This window comes from Somniosus microcephalus, chromosome 1 (genome assembly GCF_052327205.1).
Source record: "Somniosus microcephalus isolate GS21.2 chromosome 1, FLI_Smic_1.0, whole genome shotgun sequence".
In the NCBI taxonomy this organism is placed as follows: Eukaryota; Metazoa; Chordata; class Chondrichthyes; order Squaliformes; family Somniosidae; genus Somniosus; species Somniosus microcephalus.
In genome coordinates, this window is record NC_140987.1 from 291,301,226 (window position 1) to 291,323,486 (window position 22,261).

The 22,261-nt window shown below is 41.7% G+C and overlaps 1 protein-coding gene across 7 annotated transcripts in view; it reads left to right on the forward strand.

Annotated features, from left to right (window-relative positions):
• The window catches only part of LOC147124839 (lysine-specific demethylase 4C-like), a 645,681-nt gene that overhangs the window by 393,786 nt on the left and 229,634 nt on the right, over positions 1-22,261 (forward strand). For all 7 annotated transcript variants that reach the window (XM_085993864.1, XM_085993875.1, XM_085993908.1 and 4 more), the window contains one exon: positions 348-456. In XM_085993864.1, the coding sequence (XP_085849990.1) occupies positions 348-456 (109 nt within the window). The remainder of the gene's footprint in view (positions 1-347; positions 457-22,261) is intronic.

The window sequence follows — 22,261 nt, forward strand, 5'->3', positions numbered from 1 at the left end:
GTGAAAGAACTGCCATAATTCACCTTCAGCAGTGAAATATCCTCTATATAACAAAGCCAATAATTTGTTGTTGACCTTCTGCCTTTTCTGTACATGGATAGACTTGGAAATTAGATGAACTGAAAAGAAGGGGAAAAAACGATTTCACTATATTCTGCGACCAATTTGTGTATGAAATCAAAATAGATTCAGTGGCATGTACATTTGACAGGCCAACATAATTAAAAATTACTTTGATACCATATTTGGAACATTGAGACTGGCAGACCAGCAGAAAAATTTGATACTGTCATCAGTATTCCTTTGTGGTTCACCACGTTATTCAGATTGTCTCTTGTGTTGTTTAGGTGGGTTCATGTGATGTGTGCTGTAGCAATTCCTGAAGCGAGATTTGTGAATGTAGTAGACCGCAGTCCAGTGGATGTCACCAGGATACCTTTGCAAAGATTGAAGCTCGTAAGTACGCAGAGTTGGTTGTTTTTTTTCTCAATCCTATCTTCTAATTGAATTTGGATGTATGTGTGTAATCCTAACAGAACTGTTTCCAGGCATGTACAAACCTGAGGTTTATTGTCCCTCTGCCTTAAATTGATTTTTTTGTTGATTCCATCATATTACATTTTTCCAGCTTCGAAAGATGGTTTCGGGAGCACCCATACCTTGCATGTACACAGATTGGAACTTTTTTCTTTGTTAAAAGATGCAAAATTCCAACTTGAGCAACAAAATGCTGCCTGTTGCAGGCTGAAGCTTTCTACTTGCATTAGAGTTTTATTTTTCCAGTAGAAACATGCACAATCGTAAATCAATTCTCAAATTAACGTTTAGTAGAATACAAATATGCCACCTGCACACAATTTTGGTACAAGCATTTTGTGTGTAAAGATACAGCACAGAGGGATTACTGTGCTTTTAACCTCGCCCATGAGGTGGTTAATACACTACGTTCAAGTGCGTTCATATTATTAAGCTTAAACTGGTGTAGATCGCCTACCCTAATTTATTCTCAGCAAACTGAAAATTTAGCATTTATCCAATGATCCTCCGAAAGGTTATATTCAGATGATCAGTTTCTGTAGCTATTAATCCAAGCTGATTAAAATTTTGCTTTTTTAAATTTGTTATCCTGGCGATGGGGGCAAAGCATAAATGGCAGAGATTAAAGGCCAGGAGGCAAAGGGTTTAACTTTATTTCCTGCAACAAATAGTAAATATATCAGATTTCCAGCATCTGCAGTATTTTGCTTTTGTACTAGTAAATATATCTGTTCAGTGCTTCTTGGGGAGGGATAAAATGGCAACAAAATCTTTGCAAGCAGCAACAATCATTTACATTTACTGCCTTTCCTTTAAAAAAAAGACATTGCCCAGTGTTCATGGAATTAATGGTTAAAGAGGTGTTATACTGGACCTACCATTGTGAGTGCAATGGGGTAGTAAACATTTAATTTAAAAAAAACACATTTTAGTTATCAACAGAGTTGTAATAGCTGTTGCACCAATATCACTAAATCTCAAGTATACCTACCTTTTCACTTATTTTTTCCTCCTGATGTGTGAATAGGGTTCACAGTATAGAACTGCATACTACAGCATGTATTCCACTTCTGAAGAAGGCCTCTACAACTCAAATGGCAGTCATGTGAAGTTGTGAAGTTTTCCTGATGTGATATAAACTAGTATATGGTAGTCCACTATAGGTGATTCTTATTGAATATGTTCTTGAACTCTATTTTTTGTAAAGTGGTAAGTGTGAGAAATGCAGATAATACTTAATATTTTATGCTTGGATTGAAGTTTTGTATTGAAATGCTTGGATTGGGGAATTTTATGCAGTGAGAAGCAGTTTGATTCAATGGTTTTGAAGAACATCAGCTAAGACTGCTTTGTAGTGTATGTCACTTGGCTGTGACACAATTGTGGGACTATTTTTGTTTCTATTGGTATTTCTTCACATATGTGCTGTAAATCTTAATCCCATCATGGACTGTATGCTTAGTGAGTTGGTAGTGTCTCCATCCTACCATAATAATGATGCTTCTTTGTCACTCCACTAATCGGAAGATTTTGTGGGTCGACAGCTGCACAAGTCAACGTTGTACAATCTTAGACTGGCTCCAAATTTTGTTCAGACAGATTGTGATAATCTCTGTTTAATTAAACTTATCATTCCCTCAGATGATAAACGGTCATTGAGGTGAACACTTTGGATGGTTGTTATCTCAAATGATTCAGCCTTAAATCAATATCCATCACACTTCACACCTCTGTTGCAGTTTCACTACTACTTCGTATTGGCCTTTAAAGTGCCAGTCGTAGTTTTTGTTGGGATAACTCTGTGGAGTCCAGCCCATTTGGGAACATTGTTAATTTCGTGAATATGAGCACATTATTTAGATAAATACAAAAAAAATGGATCATGAATGATCCATCTTTAGATAAACAGCAGTGACGTGAATGACCATTTGATCTGTTTGGAATTTATAAAAATTAAAACGGCCTAACCAAAGTTACAAATGACATCCTATGTGACCATTGTGCATTATCCCTCCTCGACATTTGACACGGTCATCCACTTCGTCCTTCTCCAATGTCTCTCTTCCATTATGCGTCTTGGTGGGATGCATCTTGCTTAGTTACACTCTTACCTATCCATTTGCAGCCAGAGCATCTCCAGCAATGGCTTCTCTTCCTGTCCTCACATCGTTATCTCTGGAGTCCCCCAAGGATCTAACTTTGCCCCTCTTCCTTTCTCATTTACATCCTCTCCCTTCCTCATTTACATGCTGCCCCAACCCAATAGGGTCAGCTTCCAAACGTACGCTAACGCTCCCAGCTCTACATCTCCACTGCCTCTGTGTTGTCAGACTGCTTGTCTGATATCTGGACAAGCAGTCTGACAGCACATCTTGTCTGACTTTGAAGGGATGAGGCAGAAATTGACCACAGTAAACTTAGAGGAAATTGTTAACAGATAAAACTACAGATGAACAGTGGGAGGTGTTCAAAGAAGTATTTGGTACAATGTAAGAGCTACGCATACCCCTAAAGGTCAAGACTTGTACTTGTGTAATTAAGCAACCTTATTCAACAGATGAGGTGAGCGATAGTATAAAACTAAAAGAAAAGATTTATACAAATGCAAAGAATAGTGGAGATAAGAACATAAGAAATAAGAGCAGGAGTAGGCCAATCGGCCCCTCGAGCCTGCTCCGCCGTTCAGTAAGATCATGGCTGATCTTTGACCTCAATTCCACTTTCCCGCCCGATCTCCATATCCCTTGATTCCAAAAATCTATCTATCTCAGTCTTGAATATACTCAACAACTCAGCATCCACAGCCCTCTGGGGCAGAGAATTCCAAAGATTCACAACCCTCTGAGTGAAGAAATTTCTCCTCATCTCAGCCTTAAATGGCCGACCCCTTCTCCTGAGACTGTGCCCCCTAGTTCTAGACACTCCAGCCAGGGGAAACAACCTCTCAGCATCTACCCTGTCCATCTCCCTCAGAATCTTGTATGTTTCAATGAGATCACCTCTCATTCTTCTAAACTTGTGGACTGGGAGAGATATAAAAAGTAACAAGGGGATACAAAGAAAGTAATAAGAGTTGCAAAAAGGGAATATAAGAAAATATATATTAATAAAGTATATTAAGAGAAAGAGGGTGGCTAAAGGTAATGTGGGCCTTTTAGAGACAGACGCCGGTGATACTGTAATTGACAATAAGGAAATGGCAGAGTTGCTAAATAATGGGTCGGATTTTGCTTTGTGGTGAATGAACGGTGCCAGCCATTCATTGCACTTACCCTTGCCCACAGACTTTCTATGGAATTTTGCCCTGGAACTTACTGTAATTAGAGTCATTTCAGTGCAGCGCCCTCTACAGGGGATCTGGGACCTGTTTGAACAGGGACAGCAACTGTGTATCTTCTTAACCAATCATTGTTAAAGAACAGCAGAGCATCTGAACCAGGAAGTGTAAAATTAGGTACCGAAAGCGAAATAGAGTGGAAAAGAAAGATTGGATTAAGAGAGTGAGATAAAAAAGACAAAGAAAAAGTAAAAACTATTTTTTAATAGTTAAATGTCTTCATTTTTAAAAATCTCCAACAATAATAAAAATCTGAAGGAATGAGATTCCGCACTTGTTGAAGTTAATTTTTAGTGTCCGAGAGGTTGTTTGGCAGTAATTAAGGCTGGTCACCAATGTTCCCCCTAAGGTGTGCACAGCCGCGCTTCAATCGGGAGGTCCCGCGTAGGCTGTTCACCGGAAGATACCACGCATGAAAAAAAAAGTTAGAGGGAACATTGCTTATCACAGCGTTAAAAATTTACTTAGACTGGAATGGACAAACCCTAACTTTTTCTGCTGAGTTTAGTGGGTATTTATGATGCAAGTAAAGCAACCTCACGCCATTCAGTGTATTTCAATGCTGAGTCTCTCGGCGAGATACCGGTATAGCAATACTTCTGAAAGAGCTGGGCAACTTGGACAGCAACTTCCTGATTTCCACGTTTATCTGCGCATGTGCGGTCGCCGAATGTTGCAGTCCGATTTGCACTTCAACAATTGCGCGCTGTTATCCCCACCATTATTTGTACAGCAAAATTTGGCCCAATTACTTTGTATCGGTCTTCAGTCAAGGAAGAGGATAAAGTTCTAGAGATAAGAGGAAAACTAAAAATAAATCAACGGGAGGAACTTACTACATTTTATGTAAGTAAAAACAATGTTAATAGGGAAAATAATGAGACTAAAGATTTACAGATCTCCAGGACCTGATGGTTTCCACCCCAGGGTATTATAAGAAGTAGGTGAGGAAATTGCAGATGCTTCAATCATGATCTTCCAAAATTGTCTTGGTTCAGGAATTGTCCACTTGGATTGGAACATCGTCAATGTCAATTCATTATTTAAGAAGGGTGAGAGAGATAAACCAGGAAACTGTTGAGGGGAAGTTTCCAGAATCTCTTGTGGAGACAGAATAACTGAACGCTTGGACAAACATGAACTGATCAGAGAGCCAGCATGGATTTGTACAGGGGTAAGTCATGTCTGTCTAGCTTAGTTGAATGTAAGAAGTCACACAACACCAGGTTATAGTCCAACAGCTTTATTTGAAATCACAAGCTTTCGGAGCGCTGCTCCTTCTTCAGGTGAAGTGGAGAAATGCATAAAGACACAGCTTATATAGTCAGAGAATCATGTCAGATGTTTACAGGTAACCTTTCCAACTGCCATTTATCACACCTCGGCAGAGAGATAATCACAGCAGTCAAAGGTGTGAATGGTGTCCAAACAGGTCAGTCAGGGAAACATTACTTTGGATAATCACACCTTTGACTGCTGTGATTATCTCTCTGCCGAGGTGTGATAAATGGCAGTTGGAAAGGTTACCTGTAAACATCTGACATGATTCTCTGACTATATAAGCTGTGTCTTTATGCATTTCTCCACTTCACCTGAAGAAGGAGCAGCGCTCCGAAAGCTTGTGATTTCAAATAAAGCTGTTGGACTATAACCTGGTGTTGTGTGACTTCTTACACTTGTCCACCCCAGTCCAACTCCGGCATCTCCACACCATAGCTTAGTTGAAGTTTTTGAGGATGTCAATAATGTAGTAGATAAGAGATTGTCTATGGAAGTTACTTATATGGACTTTTAAGAAGGCATCCAGTAAGGATGCACAGTAAAAATGAAAGCGTCTGAAATTGGAGGCAACCTTTTGACATGGGTAGGGAATTGGTTAGGAGGTAGGCACGAGAGATAATGGGTACGTACTGCAGTTGGTAGGATGTGACCAGTGGTGTCCACCAGGAATTTGTACTGGGGCCTCAGCTTTTTACTATATTTATCAATGACCTAGATGCAGGAATAGAAAGCTATATATCCAAGTTTTCTGGCAACACTTAGTTAGGTGGCACAGTAACTAGTATAGATAGGAGTAGAAAGTTGCAAAGGCACATTGATAGAGTAAGTGAGTGGGCAAAACTGTGACAGATGAAGTTGAATGTGGGAAAGTGCAAGATCATGCACTTTGGACCCAAGAAAGATAGATCAGAGTATTTTGTAAATTGTAAAAACTATTTCCTCTGGTGGGGGAGTTCAGAACAAGGGGGCATAACCTTAAAATTAGAGCTAAACCGTTCAGGGGTAATGTCACACAAAATGTAATGGAAATCTGTAACACTCTCCCACCAAATAGCTTGGTCAGTTGAAAATTTCAAAACTGAGATTGATAGATTTTTGTTAGATAAGGGTATTAAGAGATATGGAACCAAGGCAGGTAGATGGAGGTAAGATACAGAGCAGCCATGATGTAATTGAATGGCGGAACAGGCTCGAGTGGCTGAATGGTGGTCTACTGTTCCTATGTTCTTGCATCCAGTCTCGGATGAACTGCAATATTTTCCAGCTAAATATTGGTAAGACCAAAGCCATTGTTTGGGCCCTACACACCGATTTCATCCCCCTGTCCCACCATTGTGTCAGGCTGAACCAGTTTGTTTGCAACCTTGATATCCTATTTGACTCTGAATTGAGTTTCTGAACCCATATCCTCTCCATCGCCAAGGCTGCCTACTTCCACCTCTGTAACATCACCCATATTGGATGACGTTGAAAGCAATCATAGGTAATTGAGATTTTTTCAGATTGTGTCATGACAAAGTAGAATTTAACGCGCTTTTACTTGAAATTCAACTATAGTTAATCTCCATGGAATATGGAACAGCTAGTTGCTCTTGTGTCCTTAAGCTAATAAAAACCTATTTTTGTAATCAGCCAAGTTGAGAGATGAGTTTTGTTGCAAATGTGATTTAAAGTTGCTTTATTGAAGAAGAATATTAACCTTTATTCAAACTCTGCACAGCTGATGACTTGCATTTCATGAATTAAAGTTGAGACCTTATAAATACAAGCTCACTTGTCATATGTTGTGCTTGGCTACAATACTGCTGACACTTTCTGGGGAGGGGGGAGAAAGGTTGATTGTACCATCAATTATACAGACTGCTTTCTCTTAAGTTGAACATTAATTGTTTCTGCTACCTTGTTGAGTTACCCCAACCATGCCCCCCCATTCACACACTAATTTGTGAAGTATATTTGTACTTGTATCATGACTTCACCTGAGAGATCAAATTCCCATTAGGGTCCTGGGCTGTGAGAGCGTTGTCAAGTTTAATGTTCATCTTTTTGGATTAGGAATCTTGTATTCCTAATCCAAAATTACCCAATTTTAAAAGCTATGAATCTTGATTTCTTTGTTGTCAAGGTTTCCCTAAATATTGCTAAAAATGCTTTGTGTCTTCCTAATTTTATATTATGCAACCCAACTCATCTTTCAAATACCGTAAGAGATATTACTTTCCAATTAGAAAGGAAAATGTGGCGCTCCCAGATGGCTGGTGGCTAAATGATTCACCCATTGCATCACTAAGCCATAGCTGCCAAAAGGCTCCAGGTTTGATGCCCAGCCTGTGCTGAATTGGCTGTTCTCCGCGAGGTTTGCAGGTGGGCTGGCATGTTTGGGTTGAACAACCCTCTGCCAGGGAACCAAAAGTCAGCCAGGGTTCATGCTGCTGATTGCTGGAAAGTGACCCCAGCTGGAAAGTTTGTCTGTAGAGAGGTCAAGGATACAATCAGTCTCCCTCCACAATTGAATAGCCTGGCAACACTCACTGTCAAGGTTTACACATGAAGCTGGACCACATGGACGAGTTACCAAGGGCTTTCATGCCCATGGAATCATTCTCCAGCGAGCTTCAGTGTTTCATAGAACTGGTTCTTGGTCATATCACGCAATTTATGATGGCGGTCTGCCTCCCCAGCCTTCTACATGCTCCCCGTATATTAGTTCATGAACTCATCTTTTCCCCTTCCCTGCCCCCAAACAAAATCTGGTGCTCATTCTATCCTCATGATGTACACACACTGAAAACTTGGACAGCGCCCTGTAAAGTTTTCAAGAATCCACCTAACTAATCCCAACTTGTTCCAGTTTGGTAGAATCTAGAACATTCTCATCCAACTGTAAGCAAATAGATTTAGCAGGTAATACAGCGAAGGATTAAGTGTATTTTTTGTACTACTTAAAAGAGAAATAACTTCAGAAGCTTGGGAATCAGTACAGGATATGTGTCACTTTTTTTGTAAGTATCTTCAGCTCTGTGTTTTGTTTGACAAAATAATTAAGGATAAATTGTCCCACCCACTCTCTCCATTTGAGTCTTTTATAAAGCAAAACCTATTTGGAAAAGCAATCCCTGTTCTCTACGATGCATTTTTAAAGTGTGTGTTAAAACTAGTGTGTGTTCAGTGGCGGTGTGCACTAAACCTTCAGAACCTATTTGATAACGAAAAATGAACCCACCGTGGGTAGCTGCAGGAATTGACCAGGTCGGTGTTGAGGGATGATTTGTATAAAACCAGAATGGGAGAATCAGAAGACATCAATATAAGAAGTTACAAGACAAATTGTACTTGAATAACCACTTCATGCTTAGCATCATTTAATTATGAAATAGATTGTCAGCTGTTGAGAATATTTTCCTCTGTGTTTGTAAACATAGATGTGCAAATGAGCAAAGCCAGCAGAAAGCAGCAACGTGCTTTTCATCCCTTATTACCATTACTGACTCTTGCTGTTCAAGGCCAGTTGGGGTGTGGGGGGAAAAATGTGCCCTGAATCCAAACTCATTTGTCAAATGAAAATGTCAAAGTATCACTTCAGAACTGACTAAGTGGCAAGCACTGAGAAATTCTCCACCCCACAGCATGCAGCAGTCATTGTTGGGCATCTCCAGTTTGGCAGGAGCAGAATGCGAGAGCCAGTGCCAGAATGTAGAGGATATAGGAGGAGCATGATTTAGCGAGCAGTTTTACCATAAGAGTCTGCTACCTGTGTGTGCAGGAGGTCTTGTGTTTGACTGTTTGAAGTTTGGAGTTTGCTCTCAATATCCCCTGTTTAAGCGTCACAGGTCTCTCCCATAAATGGACCGCGCATCCTTTATGACCAACTGTTTGCTTTCGCTACCCAATATCGAGTCATAAAACAGTGAGTGTGATCCAGGGATCTAACAGGGAGACCCTTTGTAATCTGGAATGGATACTGTAATCTTTCACGGAAGCCTTTCTCCAATCCTCCAAAAGGCAGACTCGTGACCAGATACAAATCATGAAGCTGCTTTATTTACAGCCAGTAAGTGAACATGGAGTAACAGTTATAAGCAAATCTCACCGTATTTCAAGTTCTCCTCAGTCATTCCACGTAATAGTTTGCAGAACACAACTTAATTAAAGAGGTAACTGGAATCTTATTTCAACCCACCCACCTATGTAAACCTCAGTATTACCTGAAAGAGCAAAGACAACTACAGTTCTGCTGCATTAATGGCTCCTGCAGGCCTAAGGCATCATTCACTGTACATATGTAGCCACTCATGCACCTTCCAACAATCCTATAAATAAGGATGGCCAATATTCCATCAGTGTGCACATGGAAATTCATTTGTTTCTCAGAGTGCATGGTGTTTTAAAAGTGTTTTTAAGCTTCATCTCTATCTATCTATCTCTTTATCTCTCTCGTTCACTTGTCTATGTTTCTATTTTCCATCCCCACTATCTCTATAATTTATATCTATATACTTCATTTCCATTTGAAAACAAGGAAAATATAGTCGATAATATAAGCACAGGCTCAGTAGAAGTGTTGAAGAGAATTTGTTCAGCTCTTGAACCTGTTTTTCAGTTTAGCTTTAGTCTCTGTCCTCAACTCAGTCCATGTTATACAGAATTGATTTGGTGTGTGCAAAGGGAGATAAGCTTGAGGTGTGAGCAATTGAATTTTTTGGATCCCGAAACAGAACTTGAGTGATGGAGCAAGCTGAATGGTTTGAATGTCCCCCCCTACTATATTCCTGTATTATTCTTGCTGGACAGTACGCTGAAGGGCATAGTTTCTCATCTTTTGGGCATATCCAAAGATCTGCCCATTCCGAACAGGAATTAGCAATTTATTTAACACCACTGTTCCTTCAAGGCCAACTATCCAGATAGATGATCCTCTAAGCTTTATACCAAGAAATCTCTTGGGCTTTTGTGCTGTTTGAAACCTGCAGCACTGCCTCAATTCTTTGGAAACAGGTGGATATGCTCACTTGAAATAACTGGCTTAAGAGCTTATTTTCTTTTGTACCTAAGACATTTCTGTGGATTCAGACTCTTTGTAGATCAATACCTTAATAACCCTTCAGAACATAGATGATTTGTATCCTGAGGAATTGCTTGCCTTTCACCTCATTTTATATGTTTCCAGTAGTCTGCTTGAAATTTGTGACCTGCATTTTGACAAGTTATGGTGCAAATCGCCCAGAAGACCTTTCTTTTTATATATCCAGTGGCACCACATTGTTTGTATATTACATTTTTGTGGTGTACCTTTTTAAAAAATAAAAACCAATGTAGAATCCAAACAATTTTTAAGATATGCAGGTTTTAACTAAAGATATTTTATTTTTTTACCCATGTCAGATATTGTCCTGTAATTTGCGGGCAGCGGCAAAGCAAAGGCATTCGACGCTGGCCCCGAAGTAAGCTTCCCACAAAGACAATGGCCCAGAACTTGGTGTTGGGGGCTTGCCGCGCATGCAAGCCCCCGATCTGCACTCACCCTGCGCGCTGACATCTGAAGCCCGGGCCTGCTTGCATTTCCTGTGACAGGCCCGGTTCAGATGTCAGCGCGCAGTGCTTACCTGATCCAACGGCGTAGTTAGTGCGATGTGCCGGCTGGGATCAGGTGAGCACTGTACAACCAATCAGGGGAGGGGAAGGTTCATTCATGAGTTTGAGAGTAAGAACTGTCAAACTCATGAAAACTACGGGGGCCCAAAACACTACTTAAACTTTAAATAAAAATTTAAAAAACATCCCAATCATTAAATTAAGTATAAATAAGTTAAAAAATAATAATTTAAACAATTTTTTTTTTGAAAAAAATAAATTTTTAATAAAAAGGGTCTAAAACTAAACTTACCTTATTGTAGATTCTTTAAAATAATAAACCTGTGGAAATTTTTTTTCTAAATTACACTAAAACACCACTTACCTGTAAAAATAAATACTTACGTGTGCTTTTTACAAACGTAAAGACCGGAGGCCTTTAGACATGCGCAAATCCCCCAAAACAGAGGAAATCCAAGATGCACGCGCTGCCCCCTACAGCGCACGTGCTAGCCTCTTCAACTCTTGGGTTGGAGGAGAGGAAATGCCGGTTTTCAGCGCATGCGCTGTGCATGCTGAAAACCGGCATTTCCTCCGGCCAGACGCGTGAGTACTCCTTCTGTACTCACGCGTTTGGGGAGGAATTACTGCTCCCTTGTGATCTCTGGTGAGAAATTTGGCTTTTCTACCGTTCTGTTGAGATCAGTGTAAGTTAATGGGGAATCTCTCGGGCATGCTGCTGTGACATCAACAAGCTGTCTAAGCAGCCAATAACAATGCAGAATTCTCACAGCCCGGGAATTAGGAAGTGAATAAGCTCCTTTTATTCTAAGTTTTTAAAAACCGTTATAGAGAGCAAAAGAAAGATTGGAGCCCTCGCGTGGGGGAAAAAGTAAACCTGAAATAAAGATGAACAAACTTTTTTAAAAAAAGTTAACGTTTCTTAAAAATTGTAATTTTTATTAAAATGGATAAATTTGACACTAGACAAAATTAAAATTAGTTTCTCAGGGCCATATTCTATGTTTTGCAGTCAATACATTGTTAAAACCCCAGTTGCACCTAATCTAAAAGGGTCTAACTTTTAGTGGGGTATTTAACAGTGATGTTACCACGGAAAAGCTCATGTTTTCATCAGTTTCACAGATTACTCTGATTGCCGGCAGTGGTGGGGGGGGGGGGGGGGCGGGGCACAACGCAGTCAGTGTTGGAACAGTGAATGACTACCGCAACTTCAGGATTTCAGTGTTAGGATGTGCATGCGCTGCATCCTGACGTTGCGGTCAGTTTCAAAGGAGTAATAACAGCGAATGCTGATCGTTCGCTGTTATTATCCACCGCAAATTCTGGGCCAATGTAAATTAGCATGGTCAGATTTGATGTTTCAAAATCTCAAAGAACTGGCACGTCTTCCTACTTTAAAGTTTGATGAAATCTCAACATTGAACAAGTCATTTTCTCTATCTTTCGGGTCCCTTTTCAGATCAGGCATAGAAAGACACTTCTACGTACCAAACTAAACGCATCAGTCGACTTTCTGTCCTTAAACATCAGCGTCCAACTCGATGTTCAGTTGTGTTTTCTCAATTTCTTTGCACCAGACATGATAAGTGACTTATGGTCATTGGTTTCTTGTTTTCTTTCAGAATCGGCACTTTTCATTTATGTATATATAAATGCACTGCCCTAAACACTGCAAAACTCGCACCGTTACCAAAAATATCTCAATGTTTATTGCAAAATATGGATTGAAAATAAATTTCAACATTGAAAAATACAGGATTTGCACTAAAATATGTTCTTCCTCATTTGTTGCCTTCCACATACTAATTCCTATTTAGCGGAATTCTACTGAATGGAAAAAAAACAATACCTATGGTAGTTAGTGTAACATTAATCTGGATAATTTTCAAAAAGTAGCAAGCACTTTTGATTTAGGTGTGACAATCCTCTTGCCATTTTAATCCCCCTTTAATCAATTCCCTCAATTTTATCAAGATTTTACACTGGGAGACTTAGTGCAGTGCCGTTCACATTTCTGTCTCAAATATGTTGAAGTGTAGAGCACACACAAGTAATTTATTTCTGTCTTTTTGCACTATACTCCGCATATTGATGTCATGCAAGGTCAGGTTCAGTATTCAAGTGACGAGCTGTCACATTTGCAGTGGTGTCCATTCAATCATATTTTGTTTCCAGCCAAATCCAGAGCAAGTTTTAGGGAGAAACCAAAAGATTCTATTTTATGTACAAATACTAGGAGTATTGTCTACCATCTGCTATCAATTAAACCACCTCAACGTAGGCTAGAGGTTGCAAAATATTAAATCCCTGCATCCAGTGCATATTATAGCACCATTTTACACATGGAAATGAGGATGATTAGAGTTTAGATGTGAGTGGATTTTCTTCAATGACTTTCGGTATTAATGTACAGCTCTCTCGGGAGGACCCTAAGACTAGACTGCAATTTGGATAGACTGTTTTTACCTTGTAGCCAAGCCTCTGTAATGGTTACTACACCATACCCTTTAAGGTGAATTTGTGCTTCTACCTCACTTGTTTTATTTCTCATGCTACATGCATTAGATCCAGAACTCTTATTTGGATAACTGTCCCCACCTTGCCCATATGCTCTGATGGTGTATTTCACACACTTTTTGACATATCACACTTTTGGTTGCAGATGGTCTGTACATTGCTATACAAACAATATATTTTTTTAACCGCTCTTGCTTTATTTTTAACAGACAATTCATTACTTTTGTTAAACTTTTCCGTTCCCCGAGTATTTATGCTGGGCGAGAAATTGCAATCGGAGGCATACCTTCGGAGTACGCCTCCGACCTGCGAAACCATTACGAACCTACCTCCAGGCGTCCAGGCTGCGTAGAGTTGCGGCATTGGACCTCCAGGCATACGGCAGCGTAAGAGCCCGGGGACGCAGGTGGTTCGGCAGCGTCCCTGGGATCACGTGGGCCCGGTCCTCCTTTCACTAAGGCAGATTCCATTGCAATCATTTATGAAGGGAATCCCCTAATGACATGCAATGGAATCCCCAAATAATTATGCAATGTACAGAATTCTAATAATATGTATATGTATTGAATTGCAATTTTATTCATAAGTCCCTTCATTGCACCTTTATTTTATTTTGTCAATAAAAATTAAATTTTTTGATAAATAATTTTAAACATCTTAATCTGGGCCAATATTTGCATAAACTCATTTAAAGTGTGTGCATAATTTTTGATTTTTAAATATTTAATTTAAGGCTTATATATATCCTTACACTGCAAAAGCAGGCCCTATGTCTGTTTTTTACCAGCTGTAAGAGTTTTGTGGGCAATTACTGGGCAGTTATTGGGCAAATAGCCCAACTCTGCACCGGCAATACTTAGTTTCTATGCGGTACGGATGACCTGTCAAGGCGTACCTTGACGGATCGTAAGTTCCAGATTTCGCGCATGCGGATACCTAGAAGTTGCAGGGTCTTTCAAATGGATTACGACGCCATCAGGGAGACCGCAGTTTCAGGGCTGTAATCTTTAACACTTTTTATACTCTGACCTTTGTCCTTATCTGCTCTCTTTCTTATCCTTCTGTTCGTTATTTTCAGCTCGACCCCCCTCCCCCTCCCCCCGCCCACCCCTGCTTTATTGGTTTAAAGTTCTTTCTACAGTCATATTTTTATCATCTCAGCAATGATCTTGGTCCCATTCCAGTTTAGGTGCAGCCTGTCCCAGCACTGATGCTACTGTCCAATTAAATGGAAACCGTCCTTCGCACACCACTCTTTCAGCTACGCATTTAATTTCCTGATCCGTTTATCCCTATGCCAATTAGTGTGTGGCTCATGTAGTCATCAGGAGAGGACCACCCTCAAGGTCCTGTTTTTTTAATTTAGCGCCCAGCTCCTGAAACTCCCTAAGCAGGACTTCATCCCTGCTATTGTGATCCCCTTTCTAATGTTCTTTGTTCCGTGTCCATCCAAAGACCTGGATTAGATTTTCAGACATTTCTCCTCATTCTCCTTCCAAGTATTCTCTTCTCGATTCCACTACCTTGACTAGATAGTCCATGCTTTTAAGGATTCTACCTTTGGAACTTTTGGGGGTAAAAATTGGGTAGCGCCCCCTTTGGGGCTCTACCTTCGCCGGGGTGCTAATGCGTGCCATGGTACTGCAGGCCTTCATCCCTTATTAAAGGGGAGGGGCCTGGCGCAGCGCATCCCAGGCACCAGGGATTGGGAGTGCCGGCAAACGAGCCCGGCACTTGAGGAGTGCTGGGCTCACGGAGAGCAGCCAGCACCCTGCGGCGGGGGGGTGGGGAACGGCTTCACGGGGGCCGGGGACAGCAACGAGGGCAGGTGCTGGCAGGCGGCCAGCAACAAAAATGGCCACCCGCCACCTCCCCTTTAACTAGCGTCGCCCTGGCCGCAGGTAGGCCCAGCGGACATGACGTCTGGCGGTAAGTCAGGGGATGACACCCAAATTACAGCCAGGGCGCGAGTGGGGCGCCGTGCACAGTGATGACATCATTGCCGGCGGTGCTAATGGTTAGCGTCGCTGCTAACCTCCCGCTGAATTTGGCGGGAGGCGTTGGCGCCGCCGTGCCCAGGTGCTAGTTGATTTGCGCCCCTTAGGGTGCTAACGGGAGGTGCAAATCAACCGAATTTAGCCCCCTTGATGTCTTTAGTACATGTTGGGCCATCTGCTACGTGAGAGCTCACCCAAGATTATGGCTGAAAGGTTTGCAGCTGTGAATGCATCTACAAGGAGCTTCTGAAACATATAGTCGGCCTTCCCCATCAAAATATGCCATATATGCTCAAGTATAAGGGGTCCCATAAACAAAGTAATTCCTTTACTTTGCAGACATGTTGAAGATAGTGTTTCAAGGCCTTTAATGGCAGAAACAGCCTTCCTTGAAATATCAGGAAATTCAAACTTTTCATTGTCTGGGCTACTGCAGCAAACATTACCCCCCTCCAAAAAAGATTGCGACCAGTATATTGCAAAGTGGAGGCTGGTGCTGCACAATGCCAAAAAAAAATCTGTACGATAGGCAAATACTTCGTGCAGAGATATTGCTCCAGGTAGCTTTACATTCTTTTGATTTATGCTTACTTTAAAACAAAACAGGCAACAAGGAAGATTAGAAATGACTTTCCAGCACTGTACTTGCCAACTGTTGCTAGACTTTTCTGTGTTTATTCTTACATAAACAACAACTTGCATTTATGTAGCGCCTTTAACGTACAAAAACGGCCCAAGGCGCGACACAGGAGCGTTAGCAAACAAAATTTGACACCGAGCCACATAGGGAGATATTAGGGTAGATGAGTCAAAGCTTGGTCAAAGAGGTAAGTTTTAAGGAGCGTGAGAGGCGGAGAGGTTTAGGGAGGAAAATACCAGAGCTTAGGGCCTTGGCAGCTGAAGGCATGGTCGCCAATGGTGGAGAGATTAAAATCAGGAATGCTCAAGAGGCCAGAATTGGAGGAGTGCAGATATCTCGGAGGGTTGTAGGGCTGGAGGAGATTATAGAGATAGGGAGGGGGCAAGGCCATGGAGGGATTTGAAAACAAGGATGAGAATTTTAAAATTGAGGCGTTGCTTAACTGGGAGCCGGTGTAGGTCAGTGAGCGGGACTTAGTGCGAGTTAGAGTAAAAGCAGCAGAGTTGTGGATGACCTCAAGTTTAAGGAGTGTAGAATGTGGGAAACCGGCCAGGGGTGGGTTGGAATAGTCAAGTCTAGAGGTAACAAAGGCAAGGATGAGGGTTTCAGCAGCAGATGGGCTGAGGCGGGGCAGAGTTGGGCGATGTTACGGAGGTGGAAATAGGCAGTCTTGGTGATGGTGCGCATATGTGGTCGGAAGTTCCTCTCGGGGTCAAATATGACACCAAGGTTGCGAATAGACTGGTTCAGCCTCAGACAGTTGCCAGGGAGATATCTACTTCTGCACAAGGTCGAAAATGTGTGCCACTGTTTGGGAGTTAAAGTAGAAGAGAGATCATCTTAAATGCTATAGTCAATGGTAAGTATTTCAGATGGAGGGGGAGCACTTGATATAATAGGGAGGGCCGAGGCCACAGAGGGATTTGAAAACAAGGATGAGAATTTTAAAATTGAGGCAGATTGAATATTGTAATTGCCATGCTGCAATGCTCTGTTCAACAATAGCATCGTGAGTACAATCAGTATGTAAAGTGCTAAAAAGATTATTTTCTAATCCTCCTACTTGCACATTACCTTTAATTTTAAATCAAGTATAACCGAAAGGAGAAGGATGACTACCTAGGACACTACTTTTATATCAAGTACTCCCCCTCCACCTGTAGTACTTACCATTGATGATAGCATTTAAGATGATCTCCCTTCTACTTTGACTCCCAAACAGTGGTATAAATTTTCCATCTTATGCAGAAGCATATATTTAACGTGTTATGCAGTTTCTGGGTTGCTCGATATCCCAGTGCCATGTTAAGTGCTTCACAGTGGAATTGCTTTCTGTAGGTTTTGAGCAGGAGTGTGGCCTTTCAGGTTAGCCATGTCAGTTAGAGACTGACCTTTATCATGTGCTTCAGTTGGCACACAAATAGCCTGGATCTGCAAGGCACTCACCTTGTCAAGATGAGTGACTCACTGCTTCTTATCCTTTAAAAGCTGGTATAGCAGCCTGCTCAGGATTCCCTAATCCAGATGCCCTCTGGACCTCAGCTCAAAATTTAGGGCACGGGGAGAATGCACACACTCCCACACTGCTCGGGGGAACCACATTCCCAGAATTCCCAACCTGAATCAGGTTACACCCAAGTACTGCTTTGCCAGATTCAGCAAAAATTGTGGAAGTTCGTGCTCAATGGCAAGAAGGCAAGAACATAGTTTCCCAGCTATCTAATTACATGCAAATAGTTAACATAATCACATTTTCTACTTAAAAAAGAAGACATTTGTGATCTGGGCTTCCTTCTAGTTTAGGAAGAATGCTTCTCCAATCATATAATAAAATCCTGAGTTTAACTCTTAGTTCCATAGAGCACAACAGGAATTAGCTTGCTCTCTTTATGAAGAACCTTGCTTCAGTTGTATAGATAGGAATGTAATTACTATTTTTCTACTTAATTTCTGTAAAATCTATGCACAAAAATAAATTGAGAGCTCACTAAGTACTGAAGACGTTGGCATCATTCTAGTACCAAAAACATATTTAAAGAACTTCCTAGAAACAGCTGGCAGGTTAACTCAGCCATATGTCCCCAGCTACAATAATAGTCAGTGAACCATCTTTGAATATTATTTATGTGAAAAAAACCTCATTAACCTCTACCTTAATTTGACATCATTCTACATGAGTGGGTATTTTTAACTCTTTTAGGCAGCATTTCTGTCAGCAGCTGTGCCCTGAAACTCAGCTGTCTGCAGCACCAGTCCATAAATAATAAACGGTGTTCGCCCCCAATACAATGCAATCTCTGAAATAACAATTTATATTGGTATAAAGGTGCTAACACCATTCAAGTGTTCCTATTTTCGCGCTCTTTTTAAATGTCCTCGCTTGAAATTGCTGATTCATGCTGAGGTATTGCTCCATGGGTACTGGCAGTTCCCTGGTACCTCTCAAGTATCCATCGCTCCTGTCTGAGTGGAGGCAAGCTGTTCTATAGTGAAAAGCATCACATCTGAGTTTGGTCTTATTCTCACTCGGTGTCCATGCAATCACACTTTCTAGTAGAGATCTATGGACAGCGATTGGAAATAGGAACCCTGTTTTTGTTTTACCGCCGCCCCCCCCCCGGCCTAGTCAATTAGCTAATTCAGCACAGACTGAGAATTGTGACTGTGACATTCTGACCTGTGCTAGTGCTACACTAACAGGTGCCTTTTATCCAGTCAGCCATTAGGGGAGCCAGCTTTTAAACAATTTGATTTTTACAACGGTTTTTCTTTAAGCAGTATAATGGTATACAGCTGTCACGTTGAGCTTAGTATGATTGATTTTTTTATACAGTATCAGCTAAAAGTGTTCAAAATTTGCATAATCCAATCATACTTGTTTCACATAGTTATGAAAAAATAAAACCTGAAATCCAGAGAAAGGTAGTTGGTTAGTTGCATGAAAATACAACTATTGGTTTTGTTGAAAATAATTAGAATTCGGCACTTTGAAATGGTCTTAAAATAAAGTGCACCCACTTCTGGGGTAGGAGTTACGCAGGGATACATTTGGAAACTGAAAATGTAAACACTGACTTGATGCATGTCTGTGTTTTCCCTTTTCACCCATTGGATCCACTGGATACTACCTGCTGTCTACCCTGCCCGCCATATTAAATAACATGGGGAGGGGTGGGGGAGGGAGGTTGCTAATTGTGTAAAATAAACATGACCGGTCCTATTAAGCACCAGCAGTATGATCAGGACAGCTCCAATTGAACTGGCCTGATGGGTTCATGTACTCGGCCTGGACGTAGGCATTAGAACTCAGTATGAATGCAGTGTTAGAGTTTGCAATTTGATGGCGCTAATAAATTAAGCCACTTTTGTGAGTTTGCATTTAGTAATGTAGAGATACGTATAGTACTTAATTGAAATCTGCAAATAATTTTGTTTGGATAAATTACTTGTGCATCAGAAAATAATTCAAGTCGATCAACTCATGATCTAGGATAGTCAAAGGAAGGGTAGGACTGATTAGGAACCAAAAAGGAAATATTCTTGTGGAGGCAGAGGGCATAGCTGAGGTACTAAATGAGTACTTTGCATCTATCTTTATAAAAGAAGAGGATGTTGCCAATGTCACTTTAAAGGAGGAGGAGGTAGAAAAATTGGATAGGATAAAAATAGATAGAGAGAGGTACTTAAAAGGTTGGCAGTGCTCGAAGTAGAAAGGTCACCCAGTCCAGATGGGATGCATTCTAGGTTACTGAGGGAAGTAAGGGTGGAAATTGCGGAATTGGCCATAATCTTTCAATCCTCTTTGGATATGGGAGTGGTGCCAGAGGACTGGAGGTTTGCAAATGTAACACATGTGGGGAAACTTTTGGAGACCATAATTCGGGACAAAATTGTCACTTGGAAAAACATGGGTCAATAAAAGACAGTCAGCTATGATTTGTTCAAGGCAAATCGTGTCTGCCAAACTTGATTGAGTTCTTTGGTGAAGTAACGGAGAGGGTTGGTGAGGGTTGTGTATATGGACTTTCAAAAGGCAATCGCTCCCAGTATCCCCCCCCGCCAGGATTGCCAGTCCGTTCCCTCCCCCTTCTGCCCCATGATCTCTCCCCTTTGCCGGGGTCTGTTGCTTTCTACCGCTTGCCTTCCCCCGCTGGCCAGCCTGTCAATTCTGGCTGGCTGCCAGGCAGGAAACAAAGTAATAAAATGATAAAAGGCCTTGACATTAAATAGGTCACGATTTCTGCATTGCCAGGATTTCCGGATTTCCCCCCTGCAACCGCACTCCCCCGCACCCCTGTAAATTTTGGGGCCTTTGAGTCTTTTCTACACAGCCTGTGCCTGCTTTAGTACCGAACAACATTGACTGCATCTTTTCAAATAAAGAGCCAGACTGCGTTGGATAAATGAACAGCGTAATCAATGCTGTGTACTTTTGAATTTAAGTAAAATGATTGATGATATTATGTATGATAGGACACATTTTACATGGATTTTGGGAGGAGCATGCCAGGTGGCTTGAATCACCTTTTCTTATTTGCTTTCCAAGGCCAAGACAACTAACTGTCCTCCAAAGCAAATAGTTTCTTAAAGTTTTTGTTTCTGTTGAACAAAATTATTTTTACCATCTTAACTAACATGGCAGACTGGTCACGAAGTTAAAAGCCCATGGGATCCAGGGCAAAGTGTCAAGTTGGATTCAAAACTGACTCGGAGACAGGAAGCAGAGGGTAATGGTTGATCGGTGTTTTTGTGACTAGAAGGCTGTTTCCAGTGGGGTTCCGCAGGGCTCAGTACTAGGTCCCTTGCTTTTTGTGCTGTATATATCAATGATCTTGACTTGAATATAGGGGGTATGATTAAGAAGTTTGCAGATGATACTAAAATTGGCTGTGTGGTTGATACCGGAGAAAGAAGCTGTAGACTGCAGGAAGATATCAATAAATTGGTCAGGTGGGCAGAACAGTGGCAAATGGAATTCAATCTGAAGAAGTGTGAGGTAATGCATTTGGGGAGGGCTAACAAGGAAAGGGAATACACATTAAATGGTAGGACACTGAGAAGTGTAGAGGAACAGAGCGACCTTGGAGTGCAGGTCCACAGATCCCTGAAGGTAGCAGGTCGGGTACATAAGGTGGTTAAGAAGGCATACGGAATGCTTGCCTTTATTAGCCGTGGCATAGAATACAAGAGCAGGGGGATTATGCTTCAACTGTATAAAACACTAGTTAGGCCTCAGCTTGAGTACTGCATGCAGTTCTGGTCACCACATTACAGGAAAGATGTGATTGCACTAGAGAGGGTACAGAGGAGATTTACAAGAATGTTGCCGGGAGTAGAGAATCTTGGCTAAGGAAAGACTGGATAGGCTGGGTCTGTTTTCCTTGGTCTGTTTTCCTTGGAACAGAGGAGGCTGAGGGGAGACTTTATTGAGGTATAAAACTATGAGGGGCATAGATAAAGTGGATAGAAAGGACTTATTTCCCTTAGCAGAGGGGTCAAAAACCAGGGGGCACAGATTTAAAGTAATTGGTGGAAGGTTTAGAGGGGATTTGAGGGGTAATTTCTTCACCCAGAGGGTTGTGAGGGTCTGGAACTCTCTGCCTGAAAGGGTGGTAGAGGCAGGAATCCGAACTGCATTTATAAAGTACTTGGATGTGCACTTGGATGCTCTAACCTGCAGGGCTACGGACCAAGAGCTGGGAAGTGGGATTAGGCGGGGTAGCTCTTTGTTGGTCGGCGCGGACACGATGGGCCGAAATGGCCCCCTCCGTGCTGTAACTTTCTATGAACTAGGGTTAAGGCAGTCCTGGAGGCTTGATCATGTGACATTCTAACCACATGATGTCTGACCACATGACATCTGACCATGTTATTGTATCTCTCTCTCCCTATCTCCTTGGACTTTGGTTTGGACTCTGGTTCTCTGTTTGTGTCAACCGTGGCTCAGTTGGTAGCACTCTTGCCTCTGAGTTAGGAGGTTGTGGGTTCAAGTCCTACTCCAGTGCCTTGAGCATAAAAATCTGGACTGGCACTACAATGTAGTACTGAGGAAGCACTGCACTGTTGGAGGTGCCATCTTTCAGTGGTGAGAGGGGAGGTGAGACAGCAAGAGGTCCATGCTGACAGCAAGAGTGTCAGCCGTGGCTCAGTTGGTAGCACCCTCGCCTCTGAGTCAGAAGATTGCGGGTTCAAGTCCCACTCCAGAGACTTGAGCACAAAAATTTAGGCTGACACTCTAGTGCAGCACTGAGGGAGTGCTGCACTGTTGGAGGAGCCATCTTTTAGATGAGACAATCATAGAATAGTTACAGCACAGAAGGCCATTCGGCCCACCAAGCCCGTGCTGACTCTCTGCAA